The 20,438-nt window shown below is 45.9% G+C and overlaps 1 protein-coding gene across 1 annotated transcript in view; it reads left to right on the forward strand.

Annotated features, from left to right (window-relative positions):
- The window catches only part of LOC144120358 (uncharacterized), a 333,822-nt gene that overhangs the window by 287,857 nt on the left and 25,527 nt on the right, over window positions 1–20,438 (forward strand). The window contains exons 17-19 of the mRNA XM_077652721.1: window positions 8,977–9,049; window positions 13,455–13,514; window positions 17,641–17,716. Of these exons, the coding sequence (XP_077508847.1) occupies window positions 8,977–9,049; window positions 13,455–13,514; window positions 17,641–17,716 (209 nt within the window). The remainder of the gene's footprint in view (window positions 1–8,976; window positions 9,050–13,454; window positions 13,515–17,640; window positions 17,717–20,438) is intronic.

The following is a 20,438-nucleotide window of genomic DNA, read 5'->3' on the forward strand; positions in this document are numbered from 1 at the left end:
AAAGGAAGGAATGCAGATGGGTCGGTAATTGGTTAGACGGAACGATCTCCTTTCTTATAGAAAGGGATTATTTTTCCTCGTTTCAATTCTTTAGAAAAGATGACAGTTTTAAATATTATATTAACATAATGGGAGAGTGGATCGCAAATAATATTTGCAATTAGTTGGATGTCAGTTGGATTTAGACCATCAAGCCCAGGGCTTGTTAGCTTGAAACGACGTATGACATTAACGATTTCCTCTGGAGTGGTGGGGACAAGAAAGAATGAATGCGGTAGACGATTATATGCTCTATCATGATAGTTGTCTGTTGAAGTGGGGTAATCGCTAATAAAATGATTAATAAATGCATCTCCAATTTTTTTTCGGATTTGTGTAGATAATGTTTTCCTGCTGAATCTTTGATATCCGTTGTGAATAAGTAGTTCTGTTAAGGAAGGAATTAACGACGTCCCATTCTTTCTTATTGTTACCACAACTTAGGACGCGTTGCTCAAAGTATTGTTTCTTTGCCCTTTTTAGTTTTGCATATAAGTCTTTAGTAAGTTCTTTGTACGTCTTCAGCAGATTGGTGATGAGAGGTTGACGCTTTGTTTTCTTGTAAAGGTTTTCTTCTTTTCTAATTTCGCTAAGAAGGGTATCCGAGATCCATAGCTTTTTGGGAGGAGAGTATTTCCTTTTGCATTTCTGTGTTTGTGAATGAGAATGAACGTAGTTGATAATCAGGTTTAGAAACTGTGAGAATGCATATTCGGGATTTTGGATCGATATTAACAAGGACCAGTCAGTGTTAGGAACTGAGGTAACGAACTTTTCCTTATCGAGGACTACTTTGGTATAAGATGTGTCGTTTTGCCTTAGTTTAGTGCTAAACCGATTGAATATAGATAGTGGTCAGTGATGTCTATGTTTAGAACAACAGCGTCCGGTGGAGATAACAGGTTAGATAGAGCATGATCTATTAAAGTATTGCTGTTGTCAGCAGTGACACGAATTGGAATAGAGATTAGGCATGCGAAGCCGAAAGCGTGAAAAGAGGTAGCGTAATTCAGGCTGCTAGCACAATTGATGCCTAGGAGGTTTATATTTATGTCACCTACAATGACGACGTTGCTGTTTTGAAATGAGAGTACGCTCAGGTTTTGCTGAGTACCTGAACCGAAGTCTCTTACGGATGACGATGGGGAGCGATATATGCATCCAAATACCATTTTTTTGTTATCAGTACTTAGGAAGGAATCTTCAAATTCTATCCATGCTGATTCGCAATTAGTTATTTTTATGTCTAGATCATGTCTTCGCTTGAATGAGAGAAATTCAGGTACATATATGGCTGCTCCACCATGATCCGATGTCCCTCTGTGACAATATTCGGAGGCATATGAAAGGAAAGAATATAAGTCTTTGTCACTGTCATTCAACCAAGTTTCTGTAACAGCAATGATCGAAAATGAGGTTGATAAGGTGAAAAGGAAATCATGGATGGCATCATAATTTCTACGAAGGCTACGCCCATTAATGTGAATGGCTGATCGTGAAGAGGTGGCTAAAAAGCGGTTTAGCTCGGAAGATGAGAGTTGTTCTGACATGATTCTTGGTTCAAGCAATTTGGTTGGCTAGTCCAGAACGGAGAGATCGGCTTCCTTTAAAGTTCTGTAGACCGTGCTCTCAGTCGTTTTGCGAGCCTTGATCTGGCAATTGTCAGTCCGCACGAATTTCCAGTCGTTCGCTTTCTTCAGCGCGCGGGCCTTAGAAAACAATGTTTTGTTCCCAGCAGTCAAGTGATCGTTGAAGTAAACGGTGCTATCAGTAGGGCTTGTTACTCCAATGTCAGATAAAATAAGCTGCGCCTTGCGCACTTTGCTAACGAAGTGTGCCTTCTTTGAACGCGAGTGGAATCTGGCAATGATGTTCTTCGTCATATACTTTTAAACGAACACTCGCCAAAGTCATAAAGGAAAAAATAACCGTAAGAAAATTGACGTTTCGGCACCACTACGGGTGCCTTGTTCACAATGGGATGAAAAACGAGACGGGCTGCTGCTTATGTAGGGAAAACGTTGCGTATCGTGCGGATGTATATCTCGGGTAGATTGCCCTGCGTCCTGTTAATCGCTTGGCTTGTCATTTGTATGTGAAGGGATTCCTTGAGCAGACGAGTAGATAATGATTTTTCTTTCTCAAGTATGCGCGTGGAATCCCAGTCAATCAAGTGGCCCGTGTTTTGCTGGTGTTCGGCGAGAGCGTTAGAAGTCACTTTTTTGTTTTTGACGTCACGCTGGTGTTCTTTGAATCGTCTCCTGAAGTCCCCTGTTTCGCCTATATAGGCTGCACCGCATTCTTTGCAAGGAATTTTGTAAACTACCCCAGGGTAGCTGGTCTTTTCAAGCGGGTCCTTTGCTCATACCAAATGGTTTCTGAGCTTGCTGGATGGGACATGGGCAACTTGGATGTCGTAGTCAGCCAGTATCCGGCTCCAGTATCCAGTATTCGGCACCCGTAGTGGCGCCGAAACGTCAATTCTCTTACGGTTATTTTTTCCTTTATGACTTTGGCGAGTGATCGTTTAAAAGGATATGCTGAATTTCCCTCGCCAGACGGGTTTCCGTCGAACCCTCAACTATGATGTTCTTCATGTTCTTTTTCATTGTAGAAACGCGATGGACGACGTCCAGATCAGCAGGTGATACGGGACACCCAATCTTTTCACCAACTGTTTCCAAGACTGCCACGCAATCCTTCCCCTTGCGTCACCGGGATACCTTTGATCTCGACATTATTTATCCTAGAATATTGTTCCATTGCTGCGATCCTGGCTGAGCGCGTGGTGTTTTGTCCAATCAGTGATTTGTTATCGGCAGCTAGAAGGGCGTTTTCGGTTTTTAGTTTCTCGACCATGTCATTCAGAAATGTTACGATCTTTACATGATCAAGCTCAGTCTTGAAGGTAGCAAAGTCAATCCCTGAAGATTGCAACTTCAGCATGTATTTGCCGAAAGCAGTTTCAGAAGCTTGGTCGGCTGGATGTTTAAGCCCCGACTCGATATCATCGACCCGTTTTGCTAGTTCGGCGCAGGCAGGCATGGTTAACACGACAAAGAAATCAGAGCAGCAGCAGCAGCGACAGAAGAAAAATAATATGGCAGTGGACAAAAAAGTGGCACCGTAGTGACAAGACTAACCTGCACAAGAGTAAGCGATGATTTAGACGTTGAACACTTCGCTGTCGCCACTGCTGCTACGATGGTCCGTTGATGCCGCCCCGAGTTTATAAGCGGAGAGCACTGGAAGGCCTGTAGGAGTGCAGCCGGAAGATGGGAATGCGCAGCTGCAGCAGAATCCACGTGTGCCGACCGTTCCGCGGATGATGCGGCGGTAGGCGGGAGTTGATTTCGACTGGTGGGCGGTAATTTGCTCAAGAATAAGCTGTGATTTAGATGTTGAACACTTCGCTGTCGCCACTGTTGCTATATGACTTGCAAATAAACTGAGTCGAGCACTGCCTAGACAAGAAAAAGGAGCACGAATGTTGAAATAACGCATTAATTTTTGGAAATACTTGCAAAAATAACCATGTACATGCATGCTGGGGCCATGCACAAGCATATTTTGCTGTGGTAATCGCATGAGCACGGCTTCATTTTCAGATCATTCTGATGGCTGTTCCGGCCATGGAAAGCAACTAAGTGTGTATGTAACGTGTTACTTTAAATAATAAAAATACTGCACAGGAACTTCACACACATGCTGCCGCCATGGATACATAGTATCGCTTGTGGCACCAGGCGGTGGCAACTCTTGACGAACGTTGCTTCAGCATGCCTACTTCGTGTTGCTCCAGCGCCAGAGCATAAAAGCGATGCAGATACAGGAGGTGACATTGGGTGGTGATGGTAGAGTGGGGGGAAGGAAAGAAAGAAAGGGGTTCCTAGCCTGTATTCTTGCCACACTGGGAGCCAGAGCGTGGGCATGCTTCATGAAACTCTACCGGCCCATCACAGTCGGACGTGTTGGTTGTGCCGACAGGTGCTGAGGATGGCCAGAAAGTTGTGGCTGACAGCAGTCTTTGATGTGCTGGCCTGGTCGGTGGGCTGCAGGAGAGTACCAGCTCGCAGAGTAGCGTGGAGAGGGTAGCCAGGCCACGGACCTTGTTATTCCGCCAAGCTTGGCAATCTTGCCAAGTGCCAAGCTCGTAGTCAGCCCGCCCAGTGCCATGGCTTACATCAAGATACGAAAAAGCATGTTCTCCTCCGTACATATTCTAGATCACCTGCAAAAAGTCGTATAACTTCTCTGAAGGCACAGTCTCCCACATCATCGACAAGCTGGTGTGTGTGAAGCATCAGTTTTCTCGACACCGGCGGCTCCCGGTTCGTTCGCTTTTACAGGGATACAGAAGACCCGATTATCATCGTCGTGTATAGGATTAAGCAGTTTTGAACTCTCCATTGATCCCACAAATGCGCATGCACTTAACGCCACTCCCTGTTCAGTGTGCGAAGACTTTCTGCGAACGCCGGGTGCACAGAGACGAAAGGCTTCATCTTCGCCCCAAGGATCCAACTCGCACAGCGGTCACTAAGTAAGTATCTGAGAAAATTGTTGCTGTATGCGGGTGAAAACAAAGTGTGCCTGAAAGTAAAGTGTAGCAGTACAGCTGTGGCTGTTTACGTTATTATGTGCAAATTGAAGTATGATCGATTTCCCTAGGGACCAAATTTTATCCATGTATTTACGCCCCATCAATTTGGAAAAGCTATGCAGAGAATGAGCAGGCTGTGCAGACTACAATGGCTGTGCAACACATGGCCATAGGGGTCCGTGATTTTTTGTAACGTTATTACGAACAGCAATGAGAACAAAATCTCGCGTTCCCTGATCGGTCGCTTCGTTTCCTGTTTTAAGAGGCACCTATGATGCAAACAAAGCAAGCGATTTTATTCTTTCTTATCGTAGCAAAGGATATGGTGATTTCTTAGCACGCAAGAAGATTGCCTAAATTGTTACATTTTCCGGGTTGGTGCTGCCTTAAAGTAGCAGCGATTTTCGGCTGCAGACAAGGTGTCGTGAGACCTCCGATTCCAAAATGTGGTATCTTGTAAACAATTCGCATTTGAAAAATGTGGAAACAAGTTTTGTGTTTGCTTCAAGTTTCCAAACACCTTCCGCTTGTGTGAAACTCGTGGAGGCAAGCGTTGGGGTTCAAACTGCCGATCCCAGGAAGGCAGCGAAAGAAAAAGAATAAATCATAAACAAGTATTCGAGATCCTGTGCTCGAAGAGTTTGGCGCCGTACAGGGGCGAAACCAAGCATTTCGCCGAAAGCAGCACAAAGCGGATGTCAAAAACTCAACATAGCGCTGGTTGACAAGTCTGATTTGAGGGAAGTATTGTCCTGGACACTGAGCCGCGCCCCCTCAAGAGACCCTTACTTGAGTCATGGAATTTTCATTAGACGCGGGGCATTGTTAACCGCTCCCCAGACACATTCTCCCTCCCCCCCCCCCCCCCTCAATATCCACGGTTTTTGTCCAGTGACAGGGTGTACCAGGCTGATGAATAACCGACGGCTTAAAAAAAGGCTAGCCGCAACACGCCCGCAGTTATACCTGATGAAGGAACCTAGAAGTTTCCGAAACGCTGAGTTTTTTGTGTTTCTTTAGTTGGCATTTTTTCTGACTTAAATTCCTTTCCGAACGACACAGACTTGTGTCGACTGTTTTATTTTGAATTCTGGCCAGGAACATGAGGGCAAAGCAGAACAGAAGACAGGTGGGGGCGGGAAAGAGCGGTCTTACTGTAGGGTTCTCTGCCTAACAATGCCAAAAAATTGCCATAGTTTCGCGCTTTTTGCTGAATTAGTCACTCTTGCCTTGCCTTTGACCTGCAGGCAGAATGATGACGCCCCGAAAATGCGCAGCTGCGGTGTCTACCTGCACGGAAATTGCATGCAAGCTTCCACTGCATGTGTGCAAAGTGCAAAGCGGGAAAGTGCAAAGTGCAAAGTGAGAAAATTTTATTTCTTTCAGGTTGGTGATTTATTGTGAAAATGTTCCTGATCGACGCTGCTTTCCAGTCACCGTTTTGCATTAACGGCTATGAACGCGGCTCCCTGCAGCTCTTGATTCCCTGATCGCCACGTTCAGCCGCTGTCATTCGACAGGGTACAGATATGTATTAGCTATCTGCTATGAAAAACGTTTAAACTTTAACAATATCTAACTTATTGAAAAGTGTACTCTGAATTATTTGTGTGAGCTTGACTTAAATTACACTTGAAGCACCTCATTCTCCAAGCTTAGATGTGTAATTGCTTTCATATGCGTTTATTTTTTCTTCTAATCTTGCTTTCAGAACAAGCCTGTTTTGTAATCGTGCCTTTTAACTGGAATTAGCATGACATGCCTGTATGTTGAGAGCAAAGCATTTCAAAGTTGTGCTTGCTTGAAAGTGTGGCATCTGTATTTTCATTCTTCTGGCTATTTCAATTTAAATTGAATACCCAAAGAGAACCTGGATCAAAACACTCCTCTTATTCTCTACAGGGGTCATGGCGTTGGCTCTCTGTAAACATCGAAAGCAAGCTCCGGGACGCTTGGCTCGAATTGTTTGTACTCAATAAAAATTTTTGAAATCAGTCACTTTAATTTCATTACCGCATTTATTGTGTAGCACAACGCTCTAAAATAAGGCTTCCATAGGAGTACTGCATTTTAAAAGGAATTGCTCATCAAATGAAAAATACTCGTCTGGGCACCAAAGATACCTCTCTGTACGGGAGTGTAAAGCAGGTACTAAAATAAGCATTAATACTCCTTGATGATCAAAACATTTACTCAGGAAAGAACCCCTGTCCTAAGAGGAGTAAATTTCGTACTCCTTTGAACACCAAAGATACCTCTCTGTATGTGGGAGCAAAGAAGGCACTAAAAGCAGCAGTAATACTCATTGATGATCAGAACATTTACTCCAAGAACCCCCTTCCTGAGAGGAGTAAAAGTTTTACTCCTCAGGGAACACAACGCTACTTCACCGTACGTGAGAGTATAATTAATACTCCTGAGTAAGTGAGGAGTAAGTGAAACAACTTTTCGTGAGCGCGCTAGGTGATGAGCCATTAACTCCTTTTTGTGTGTTTTTCCGTTTAACCTGTACATGCCCAGACGCGTTCAACTTTTTTGCACGTGAAATTAGTATGTATGGGTCGAAATTCTTTTATTTTCCACTTACACGCTGCTACCTGAATGTCACAAGTGCCAGAAGAAATTTCTGAAAAAGTATATTGACCTATAATCTATGCATCCCTTGTTCCTTGTTCTTTGGTGTCGTAACTTTCCTTTCAGTGCTTTATGAAGCACAAATACCAGCGCTCTAAGCATGATTTTGCTTCAGTGCTCAAGCATGAGTTTGCTGCTGATTGCCAAAGCAGCAGGAAGCAGGAGTCAAACGCACAAGCAGGGCAGGGAGCATCAGAGGTTTGCATGAGAGCGTCCCAGAAGAGATCCATATCAAGCGTCGGCGCGATACATTTGCAGCTGGTACATTTACAGCATCGGAAGATTTCATGTGCATATTTGTTTCCGTTGTTTACGCCCACTCAAACATCCCAAGGAGCGTATTCTAAAGGTTACCTAGACAACGTCTTTGGGACGACCGCAAGACGCTGAACTCCTGCCTAAGTGTGAATTGCTGTGCACGCGTACAGTGGTGAGCAGCCCTGTCCATACCGCGCCGACGGTGCTCTACGGAGCAAGTCAGCGCCATCTAACGTTACGCTCTGGGTTTGAGTTGTGCGTCCCGTGCGCATGCATGGCCAAAATAAAGAAGTGCCTAGTCGGGGGCTCTCGGCCTCATGTCCGCTCACTGCTTGCGCGCGCTTCACGCCACCAGGGCCGCACTGAAAGATGTGTAGCAGCGGCCGGAAAACCAAAGCGTGTCGCGTGAATCATAAGGCGGCAATGCATGCAAGTGCAAGTGATAGCGGGTTATCGCGCTTTTCAAAAGCAAGTGCAAGTGATATCGGGTGATCGCGCGCTTCAAACACGCAACAGGGTTAAGGTGCGAGAGTTGGGCGAAGTTGGCTGTTTGGTGTCTGTTTTCATCTTCTCCGTATCAGGTTAGCGCTTTACCACCATGCACTATGCGTTTCAGGCGTAACCATACAAAAATGCCCTATGGCCGGCAATAGAATTTTGGCCCAGATAGCTATAGACATTTCCTATTACTGTCTATAGCAGTATATACAGGCTGATATAATTTTCTGTAGAGAGCTTAAGACAGTTGTATTGTTCCAAAGCTATTGCTTTAGTGGCATAGATTTTTAAATAGCTGGCAATAAGCACTTCTGTGGGTGCTTATAGACGTTCATAAAAGCCATAGACGGACATAGCTTTTTCCACAGAGGCCCATATGAAGTTTTTGTATGGGTGTTTGAAGGCGTGTCTTTGCGCTGTGCTCTCAGGTACAAAGGACATTGCATTTGCATCCGTACAAATCTAGGAACCTGTTTGCTAAAAACACGATCATCCGCTATCACTCACGCCTACTTGCCTGGCCGTCTCGTTACACTCGTGAGACACGGCGGCATGGTGACGCCCTGGCAACCGTCACACAGTAACAAATGCAGGCCGCGCGACCCTGGCGGCCCGAAACGAACTCGCAAGACGCGGGTTGGACAAGGGATCGATGAGCAGGCATCCCTCTGTTTTTGCCTTGCATGCGCGCGGGACGCATAACTCAAACCGGGAGCGTAACGTTAGATAGCACTGGCTTGCTCCGCAGAGCACCTTTGGTGCGCACTAGACAAGGCTGCTCACCGCTTTACCTCTAGTGCGCCTCCGTCGCGGAGTCACAGCTACCCAAGCAGAGCAACCGTTTGAGAAGTGCGTTATCTACTTGGTGGAAATATGTGGTCGGTATGCATTCTACTTTTCTAAGACTGCGGCCCACTGGCGCCTCCTTCTTTTGTGCCACGCAGTGCGCTGCACGGACAAGATGAAGCGGCACCTGTGGCTCACCAGCTGCCAGTCTGCGTGCACCAGGCCCTGCCGGTAGGACCCCGCGGCCACCGCTCTACTCCGGCCCACAGTTGGCCGTCACTGGCGCTATACTCTGGAATGCACGTGGTTGCCACGGCCGAGATTCCTGTGCTGTTCAATTTATTTTTGTTTCATTGAAACCTCAGCTTCAGTTCCATGGCTAAAAGCTGCAAAGAAGTAGCTTTATGGCACCCATAGGTAACAGTTGCATTACATATAACCGCACGTAGAACTTATAATGTTCAGAAACTGTAAAAAGAAACGGTAGGAAAATAAGCAAAACTTGAGGAAAATAAAAATTAGATGCAATCCGCAGATATTCATTTAATTATTTTTTATGTAATTTTCCCCGTACTGCCAGTCTGGTTTGCATAGTAGTTAGGACAGATAGTAGTTAGGATGAGAGTATCAAAGCCTTCGTTGATGCTGCAACAATCTCGCAAAATATTTTTGCTGTTCAGATTTCCACCCATTGCATACAAGTTATGCTCAGTGAAGTTCTTTTTTTTAATCTTTTCTGTTAATGAAATAAGTTGGTACTCCTTTGAATTGACTTCTCCTCATTACACAGTACTGTGCAGGCAGTATATTTTTTGTCGATTATCTCCCATGCTCAGCCTCTTCTCCTTTAAACTGGCTCTGAAAGGGGCACTAATAAAGTTGCGGTATGCCGGAGATTTAAAAGCACGCCACTTCACGAGTATTGTCCAGCAAGAATTTTTTTAATGCGCTTTCTAGAGGCTCAGTTATGTGTAGCAAAAATTTGAATTTCAGCGTCTTCGAGGTTTTCCCTCTCCTCTTGTCACATTTTGCACGCTGGATGGAAGGCGCTCCTTCGCCGAGCCCCTCTGGGAGCGGAGCTGCCCGACCCACCGGAGATAAGCGGCTTATTGGCCACGGCCACGGTAGCGGCCTGACGTCTGAAAGAATCTAACCAATGGCCACTTCTCACCTTGTCTACGCAGATGCGGGGGACGGAGGAGGGTGCGATCATGAAAAAGTCGCCGGGAAGGACGATTGAGCGAGCGAAAACCTCGGAAGGTTTTCAGAGCCCCTTTAGGGCTGTAGATAACGCGCTTTTCTATCTTGTTCTATGTACACTTACCCTTTGCTTTTTTTTTTGCTCAACAGTGAGGAACCGCTCGTTTTCTGCAGATGTTTAGAGACGTGGCTGCCCATCCCTTTTACTTACTTGTCTGCAACCTTCCTTTAGTCCATATTTTATCTTTTGGGTTTTTGTGTACTTAACGAACTCATGCAGCTACTGCGAGCGTTGCATGAGAGCGCATACAAAACACAGAAGAGACGTACACACGTCTGTCCTGTTTTGTCTTGTTGGCGCTCTTTTAAGAATTACCTGCCACCAACTCACCGAAAATTGGCTGAGGTGGGAGTAGGGCAGCATCAACGGAAGTGTGTTTTAGTTGGGCTAGTTGTTTTATTTCTTCCTAAACGGCAGAAGTGAAGACATAACGCAGAACTGTAGACACTGTGCTAACCTCAGGAAACATGGAGGCACAACTGTGCCCAATACCCATCAGATATGTCAGAAAAGTGATGAAGACGCAACTTGTGTCCTTTCTTCATACGTGAAGGAGGCCAACGTAGTTCTTGTAAAGCAGCGCAGAGCTTTGAAGCCAAGGAAGGAAGAGACAAAACACAGCGCTGTTTGGCTTTGAGTCGTTGCCCTGCTTTACAAGTACCATGTCTGACCAACTCGCCTACCAGTACATGTTGTCAAGGCGGCCAAAAGTCACCGAAACGAAGGAGCCTAATGTTAAAAGAGGCTCCCACAGGTAACGCCAGCAATCCGAGTTACCCTTCACAAACAGAAGTCCTCAGTTTATTAAGCCATCCTGCAGTAAGCAGCCACGAAACACGTAAGGGTTTGTTTGGGCGCTTAATCTGTTGCGCTGAACAATGAGAGATTAATAGGGTATTTTTTAAGGATAATTGATTATAAAAGAGAAGAAAACAACCACATGTCGTCGGTAGAGTACGAACCCACGACCTCCGGGTTTCGCGTCCAGAGGTATACCAAAGGAGTTACGGCAATGGCTGTGCAATCTTCTGCTTTCGGGGGGTATTTATGTGTAGTGTAACCTTGAGAGTTTTCGCCAGCGCTACCCTCGTCCATAGCGGCGGACGTAGTATGTCCTGTTTTACCGCGATTGCCACGTAGAAACGTGATCTCCCGGTGAAGGCGGAAACTGTGCGATAACCATTTTGTGCTGCCTATGGCTCATGTGGCCCAGGAATTCACGGGCTTCATGGCTTCTGTTTGGCGCCCTAGCAATATTTATTCCTGGCCCGTATAAAGGCTAGCAAGAACGCGCTAAACTTAAAGCACGCGCAGGCGCTATACTAACTTGAGATGTTCCACACGACGGTGATTGCTACACATCTCAATGTGGTCTCAGTAAACGCTCCCGCAGAACTGACACCCAACGGTGGCTAAGAGATTAGCGCTCCCGGATATTCTGCCAGAGAGCCGAGGCTAAATCACAGTCACGGCGCCTTTATTTTGACTTTGGTGAAACGGAAAAGACGCGCTCTGTGCTGTGCGATCTAAGAGCACGTTGAAGAACCCCGGTATGTCTGCATACGTCACGATTCCTCCTCTGCGGCATCCCTCATCCATGTGCCGTAATACATTCTGTCAGGCTCGTTGGATTATTTCGCCAGAACGAAGGACTGTGCAAAGTATTTCCTGATACAGGCTAACCAATTATACTGTTATTGGCTCTTGCAACATGTTCAGAACCAGAAACTTTACAGCGCAGCAAACCCCGCTGCAGAGTACTGCTTCCGCACACATAGCAGAAAAATGCCTTTAGTCAGGACAAACTACGGTAGGCAACACGTACAGTTCCAAATACCGTCTCTACTAAATCGCACTGAAAAACTACTGCTTTCAGCGAGCTAATTCCCAAAAAGTTACTTGAGAATGTGATATTGCAATAAAACATCTGATTCATTTCATTTACTTCTCTTGTTTTTTGCTAGCATTTAAGGCCTTTCAGTGTTGCTTGTATTATCCCTTTTTTCTCCTAAAGAGGGAATCAATTGTTGGCAATTGTAGTTCTATATGTAGTTCTTGTTCTATTTGTAGTTCTATATGTAGTTCTATATGTAGTTCTTGTTTCTTTGCTAGCATTTATTGCCTTTCAGTGTTGCTTGTTTTATCCCTTTGTCCCCTAAAATGGGGATCAATTGTATGTTTCTGATGCCTGTCTGCTGACTGCATGCAGAGCAGAGGCCTTTGTCAGAATTCTTGCCTTTTTCCTTTGCCCCTGGTTCTGTAAATCAGAACGAAACAAATAAACTAAAAAAAGAGTAGTAGTAGAGGAGATTCTGATAAATTTATGACATGTAGCAACTGGCCCGGCTCTTTACTTCCTTGGACATCATGGGCGTAGTCATCCAATTACTTATTCACGAGTAAGAGTACATGCTGTGTAATTGAGGAAGCAGGAAGCAAAGCTCGCGACCACCTCTGCCGATCACGCAAGAACCGATAAACGGTAGCACACAGTGATAGCATTTTTTTGTTTTCTCCGTTAAAGCAAACAAACAAGAATAAACAGTCGCATTATCATAGGAGGCTAGGTTAAACAACAGGGCATAAGGGCAAATTAGGGGTGGGAGCCTCGTCAAGCTACTGAGATTGTGGCTTTTTGCTCCTACCCTAGCATTTTTTTTTCTCTGTTCTTCAGGACAAAATATGCTGAATAAAGTTGATTGATTGATTTATTGATGTAGATAGCAGAATGGAAACCAAGAACCAACAAAATGAATCACTACGGTGAGAGGAAAAAAGCATGATATGACGTATGAGAGTAGAAACAAGCATGTCACGACGGAAACGGGGAACAGGTGTATAGGTGAACAACAAAACGAATTAAGAGAATACATAAAATCATTCGCTGCCAAGCACAGGACAAGCTAGACATCACAAAATTATAAGTGGCCTTGTAAATTGCGATTTAATTCAGTGAAAGCGAAGTACGTGCAGTAATGGCTTATTTACTGGTAGTTTTTATAATGTTACAGGCTCCGACAATTCCCTTTTGACATTTTCGTTCGATCTGAACAAAATTGTGGCGCTACGAAAGAATGCAAGGCAGCTTTTTCTCACTTTTCTCTGAACTAGGTGCAAGGTCACATGGCGCACGTCTGGAAGAGTCCCTCTGGTCTAAATTAACTCGGAGCCTTTGTCCTTAAGATCCTCTTATGCGTTATGATTCGGAGGCATGACGATGCGGTTTGCTGTATTTCTACCCCACCTGAGCCCCCAGACCGTGGAGGTAGGCTATGACGCGGCTGAGCGACGCTTCGACCGTGCTGCAACTAACTCTTTTTATCGCTGTCGGCATCCTTCCGCAGTTCTTGAGTGTTTCATCTCGTTCCTTCGCAGAGAGGTGCGCTACAGGGGCCTGGTGTTTCGCACTGGCGTCGCCAAGGACACCGCCGACAAGTAAGCAGCGAAAAATTCCTGGAATTCAAGCATTCTAGTGACGCCTAGCAAATGGCCAGTCTAGTGGAGGACCGAATTTAGGGGCCGTCCTTTCTCGCAAGAGCTGTGCATGATGTTCGCACAACCTGAACGCCTGCTCCCTCGGTGACTGCTGCTCTGCCCTGAGCAGCGGTGACATAATATTTCTTTATTTATTTAGATACATGATACTGTTAGCCTCATCAGACGCTGTGACAGGAAAGAGCGAAATTTATGCGCAAAAAATACAGAAATAAATGCAGGCATAAGAATTTAAATAGAACAAATTGAGAAAAGACATTGTCGACACGCAACGAGACAGTATTGCCAAGGCGAGTGCCAAGGCGACAGTACATTGTAGGAAGCAGTTATGTTTGAAACAAAAAGGTACGATACTACAATTACACAAGGCTATCTGGGAAGCAAATGAGTTGTTTCTGGAAAGTATTCAAACAATAAAATTACAGCAATGAAAATGATATATGAAATAATACAGGACAATGGTCGAGAATGATGAACCGTGAACAGCTTCGATAGAAATTCATTTAGTGACGCGCTACTGTCTATATGATTTGTTGTTACGTTTCATTCCCTGACTGCTTGTGGGAATAAGAATATCTAAATACGCCTGGGAGAGGAACAAGCAGATGACTTCAGCACCCTCTCGCCGGGAATAAGCGTGGTTCGCAAAAGTAGAGGCTGGCACCAGCTCCATTTTTTCGTTCCTCTTTTGTCCGCATTTTTGATATCCAAAATCTTAATCTATAGGGAAATAAACAGTCAAGCCCTGTGCTACGTTATCAATTCGACAGTGCCGGCTCCTGAACCTTGTCTCGTAGCGCTCATGATGACGGTGATTTGGTTTGTATGGCGCAAGGCCAGATTGCCCAAGGAGCGCCATTATACATAGAATTTTTCATGGTCGCAAGGCAGGATGAAAGACCTAATGTCCAAGAATTTCACCCCTTATGTCAAAGTCCCCAGGTAGAGCCTAACAAAAAAAATGGTCGGAAAACTCCGGCGCCTAACACATGGATATAGAATGCACAAACGAATTGAAGTGGAGAGCATAGGTATGAAAACGCCCCTCGAAAAGTTAAAATAAAAGCCATCGAGGAAGACCAAGTGGGGGCACAAAACGAAAAGGTGTGCAATCGCAAGCAAACCCGAGCAGGAGAGCACGGTAAATGCGTTCCTTGAGCAGAAGAATGAGGCAGGAAGAGGTCCACTGTGCCCCAGGAGATGAGCCCTCGCTGGTTGCTAGCAGGAGGTACAAGCTATACATCGGAGGAATAACAAGAAACTATACTAAAAGGTGAAAAAGCGAACAGGAGGAAATCGCAGGGCAGGCATCCAGAGGGCGAAAGAGGAAAAGGTAGGCACAGTGGAATTGGGAGAGAAGAAAGTACCATGTGACAGAACAGGTAGGAGAAAGGGGGAGGGGTGCTGGCCGCTTGGTATATCCGTCCACTCCAGGCATACAGGGGCTGAAGACACGAAGAAGGCGAAACGAGGGCATAGCCGGGTCCCGCCCTATGGGGAACGCCAACTGTGGGCAAAGCTAAAGTGTTGAATCCGGACAAGGGAGGCGGGCATCCAGGCTGGCGGTCTGGTACAGAGCCGCGACAAGAGTAAAGGAGCGTTTCACCCCAGCGAAGCAGCAAGCGATGGGAAAGCTTTTACCCAGTGGACAACCGGAGTGCGCCCGGTGGCACTGGGTATCGAACTCCTAACCTTCCGCATACAAGGTGGATGCTCAAACGGCTACGCTACGCTACGAACTGAGTTCTGGCGCCAAATCCTCTAGGATGTCGCACCACATAGCCCAAATTGGTCTTATGTGAATTTTGAGCGATAAGGAAGTAATTCCTCATTGGCATCCGCCCGAGCGCAGTCATATGGCTGCAAAGGAAAGCTGTACACCTTTCTCGCAAACTTCGCAGTTAAAGAAAAATTCGTCCTGGTTTGGGGTTCGAACCTGGTACCATCACTTCACTGCAGCAGTCGTTTTCTCAATTGAGCTAACCGGTACGGCAAGCTTCTAATGCGTGTTCCACAGCATGCCAATGATTGGCCCGTCCGAGGTGCTCGTTGCCGTGTAAAGAGTGGCGTTTCAGAGCAGCTCCGGTTAGCCTCAGCTGGCACCGTAGTTGCTAGAAAAGATGGTCTTCACCTTATTGCCGTTCTCCTCTTTCCCGCATTCACTGAGATTGAGTACGTGGGTAGAAAATTGTGGCTCCTGCTAACCGCATCACCCTCGCAATGATGGAGCTTACCTTCTTCATCTCTCAGCGTAGAGAAAATTCCATGGCTGCAAGCTGGCTTTCGTAGCAGGCGTTCATTTCAGCTCTTCCGTTAAGAATAAGCGCCGCCCCAATATAGCCCGTATATTTTCGCACATTAACGTTTAACCCCTGCCCTTTCTCTTGTACCTCAGCCTCTTCGTTCGCAGTGAGCGCAGAATGGATACGTTATATTTTCCTTCTCATTGCATTGCACGCACTTTTGTGTCCTTGTGTCCTGTGTAGTGGCTGTTGTGTGTCTTGAGCAGTGCACCACTTGATATGTTTCGCCAAGTAGCCGAAACCGCTGCTATCGTGTGTACCCATATTTATCTCTGCTCAAGAAGCCTTAAAAGGTTCTGACAACCTTTTGCTCCATGGCACATAATCTCACAGTTTACAGAGGAAAATGGTAGGTGGTCGAGAGCCATGACTGGTTCTCAGTAACGTGCTTACAATTTGATCCATGTTCGTGGAGGTCGCGGCTTAGTGCCAGGCAACTGACCGCCTTGCCGGTGGCTCGTTTTTTGCATTGAGTGCGGGAAACAACACTGTTGTACCTACTGTTGCGCAATCTCACTCCGGCTGTGAAAAAGGAATAGCACGGTTATTTGGGCCATTTGGCCATGAACCACTGCGTGTAATGAACGTAGCACAAAGAAAAATACGAAGACAAAACCAAAGTAACATACACTATAGGAGGGGCGCTGCACTTCGAAATCAGGCCTTTTTTCTTAAAAAGCTCGGCATTTAAATATCTTCACTAGTCGTGACTGACAACCTTATTGCAATGTTCCAAAAATGTCATTTATTTTTCTTGCAATGAAAGTGACATCATACTTTTACCATTGTTTCCCATCTTTATAAGATAAAAAGCTTAAGTAACTTCACTTTCGAGCGTTCTATTTTATGCACTAGGAACAATCTAGAAGGACACGCTTGAACGTGAAATCATTGAGGGTATTAATAAAAAAACATTAATAATTGCGGCCGCATGGAGCGATTTCAGCTTCCACAAAATGAAACTTACGGGACCGAAAATTAATTGGGGCTGTATGCATGGCATGTAGTGCTTTGACTGACTGGCGTGTGGAGAGCAGCATAAAATTTGATGCCAGGGTAGGTGCAATAAACCTAAGACCGGGGTACTTCTAGATTTGACAAGGTATGAACATGGTTCAAGCGAAAAAAAAAAACCAGTGAAACAAGACGCAGGACCAGGAGAAGACACACAGATTGTCGGCGACAGTCTGTGTGTGCTTCCTCCTGGTCCTGCGTCTTTTTTTTCGCAGTTTTTTTTTCACTTGAACACGTACCAACTCACCCAGAAATACACGCTTATGGAGATGGTTTGCGTTTCTGTAACTGTGGAAGATTCACGGCGGGTGCTGTCTGCGTTCGGAAGAGCGGAAGTAATTGGCGGCGTGAGTGACGTAGTGGTCTGAGTATTCTGCGTGGTGTTGCTTTCGGGACGTTTCCTCTCCTCCATAAAATTTGAGAAATAAAATTTGGCTAAAAAGGAATTTTCTTGCGCTGTTTCAGGGAACATCAGGAGCTGTAATGGTGTTGCTTTCTCATAATTCGCAGTCTTCTCGAGCTGCTGCGCAGAAAAAAGGCCTGAAATAGGAATTCTTGTGTCTGTCTGAGAGAGTTTTGGTTATGAAATATCGCTGCATGTCCTCTGCTTTAAGTGCTTGGTGTACTTGTCTTAAGGTAAAGAGGGCTCCCATTCACCAATTGCTCAAGGCCTCGTTTATGAGTATGGAAGCGATAATTCCAGAAAAGTACGTCAGGTGTCCTCTTTCTGAAGGTGTACCCGTGCGCAGTCGTTCACAGGTGCACGTCACGGTGGCCATGGGCTCACATAAGAAGAAGACGATCTACACCTTCCCCAGGATTCCCGTGAGTCCGCTTTCCATCGTGTTCCGAGGCGTCTCTTGCGCGTCTCGATGCGCACTATTGTTCACTGTTTTCTTGACAAAAGCGCGCCAAAATGTAAGCAGGACGAAGTGCAGAAGGGGAAGATTGTGTTTGTTTACAGCGTACCGCTTCTTCCGTGGCGCCATTTTCGAAGAACATTTATACCATACCTGCTCTCCTGTCGAATGTGAGCCTACCGCGACAAGGTTTGCACGAGCCGCCAAAATAAGCCTTTGTGGGCAGGAACGGAGGAGCGCAGGACGGCTCTTCTTTGGAAACACAGTAGTTCCAGTCAGATAAATTTTAAGACTATCGCTCTTCCTGTCCCTGCATCTGCACGGGCCGCATGCTTTTGAGCGCAAGTCGATCAAAAGAGCAACAGCCTGTATTGCGAAGAGGTTTTTGGTGCAGCTTCTTCATTCTGTACTTAATTGAACAGACATGTGGCACACTGTTTCCACGCAGAGCACTGTTTAGGTTGGCCTCTATCGTAACCTCACTTCAAACAATTTCTCTGGGCAGCAACTAATTGCTTATGTCCCAAACGTTGACCGCACGTACCCTATCCTTGCTAGCTAACAGGAGTTTTCGGGCTTTAATTTGTATTTAAGATGTTTTACGAACGAGGTCTTGGCATGATTTCACTTGTTTAATTTCTTAAAGCGTGAACGAGAACTTAGTCGTTAATGGTCGTAATTACGTCGCTCTAACACCGCATCTGGACACGCGGCTGAGTTGAGCCTTTGCTTCGCCTTTTTAAAACTCATCCGTGGCCTGCTCTAAGGTTTCCTGGCAGTAATACCGAGCAAATATGATCTTTTTTGACGAAATTAACAGATTGATTGAATTGCACAAGCTGTGCTTGCGTTCTTTCTGTATTACAGGCTCAGAAGTTTCGCACTTACCTCTCTTACTATGGGTGCGTCTTTGTGTAAGAAGCCTGTTTATTAAGCAGAGAATACAACAAAAACTCGTCTCTTTGGGGACTGACATATTCGTATGTTAAAATGCAGACGCCGACAACAAAGGTTTATGATTGGCTTCTCGAATTTGACGTTTTAACATGTATATTCTCAGCAGACATGTCCTTGTGCTTGTCCTTAGCGCTGGGCAGGCATTCTACACGCCATGCCAGTACTGTTAGTTGCAGCTAGGCAGCCTTTCTGTCACCTTTCACGGCTTAAGTACACTTGCTTATTGTTGCATGTCCTACTCGGCGCCATCCGCTGCACGTTGCACTCCTAAGCCAATGCACGGTTTTCAGTGACAGGGGAAATCGGTGACGTGCTGTGGTGGCTATGCTACGACAGCGCCAGCTTGCGTGACGCTTCGCCGCCTCCACGCATGGCTGAAAGCGCGTCTCGCATTAAATGGAGCTTACAGCAGCTGACAAAACAAACTCAGAAAGAACTATCGCTGAACCAGATACGGCAGCAGGCCTCCTCGGTACACTACGAACAACTCCTCTCGTGCGCTCTCCATATGGGCGTGAAAACCTGTGCAACTTTGTTTTGAACCGCACATTTAGACAGTTATATTTATATTAGCGCCTAACGCGGTAGGCTCGCTAAAACTGGAGGCGATTGCCCGGCCGTTAACATAAGCCACATCAGCACACATTGCAGTCGTTTTCCGTAAATGTTCTCGCACTCGGCCCAAGTAGAATGACATCCATTGATATGAGCACTTTGCAAGTCAACACGAGACCATCTCAGCCCTTATAGCAACTCGTCGGCTCAGCTAGGAATCCTTAGAAATGGCAACATCTAGAGTCCGGACATACCTATTTTTCTATTTATTAGTTTGAAAGCTCTCTTGCGGGTCATTACATGAGTGGGGGGAAAAGATAACTTTACAGTTTTAAAATACAGGGCAACGCTTACATTGATCAATAAACTTTGTCAATGGCGGACTTGAATAGTTGATGGTCAGTGATGGTGGCCACTTAAGTCATTCCAGTCTCGGGCAGTCTTTAGAAAAAACGATTGCTGGAATGTTGCGGTAAGGGCACGTTCAGGATACACAGCATTCTAGTGGTTACGGCAGGAAATGCGATGCGAGCTTGCGATAATTTGAATTGCTTCTGGGATACTGTGAAAGTGTTTATGAAATTGTCATAAGGAACGTCTTGCAAGGCGCGGCGTCGCGAACAACTAGCGGTACAGCCCAGGTACAGACCAGAGGCAGCGGTACGTCCAGAATACGCTCGAGGTTCAGAGCGTTCGGCGCTTGTCGTTGTCTTCTTCTTTAAGCGCCAGCATCTTAAGATTCTGGAGCCGAAGGTCAGTTTTAGTATTTCCCCCGGGCGAAAAGGCGTCATCCTGGTGGCCTAGGGCGATGTGACGACGTCGGGGTCGTAGTATGGTTTGAGGCGCCATGTGGACAACTTCACGGCCTCGGCGACGATGATCAGAGGACGGCGTAAGAGGTTCAATGAGGTAATTGACGGGGGATGTCTGCTTAAGAGTGTGGTAGGGTCCCTGGCACTTGCTAATAAGTTTGAAGGAAAGGCCAGGGCCTGAGGAGGGTACCCATAGCCAGACCAAAGAGTGAGAAAGGTAAGCGGGAGGAAGTGCAGAGTTTTCAGGAGTGCTTTTCTGCTGCTTCTGGGCGTGTGAAGTGAACGACCGGGCAAGCTGGCGGCATTGTTCGGCACAAGTTGCTGCTTGAGAAAGAGTCGTAAATTTGAAAGCATCAAGGCGGT

The sequence above is a fragment of the Amblyomma americanum genome, chromosome 2 (genome assembly GCF_052857255.1).
Source record: "Amblyomma americanum isolate KBUSLIRL-KWMA chromosome 2, ASM5285725v1, whole genome shotgun sequence".
In the NCBI taxonomy this organism is placed as follows: domain Eukaryota; kingdom Metazoa; phylum Arthropoda; class Arachnida; order Ixodida; family Ixodidae; genus Amblyomma; species Amblyomma americanum.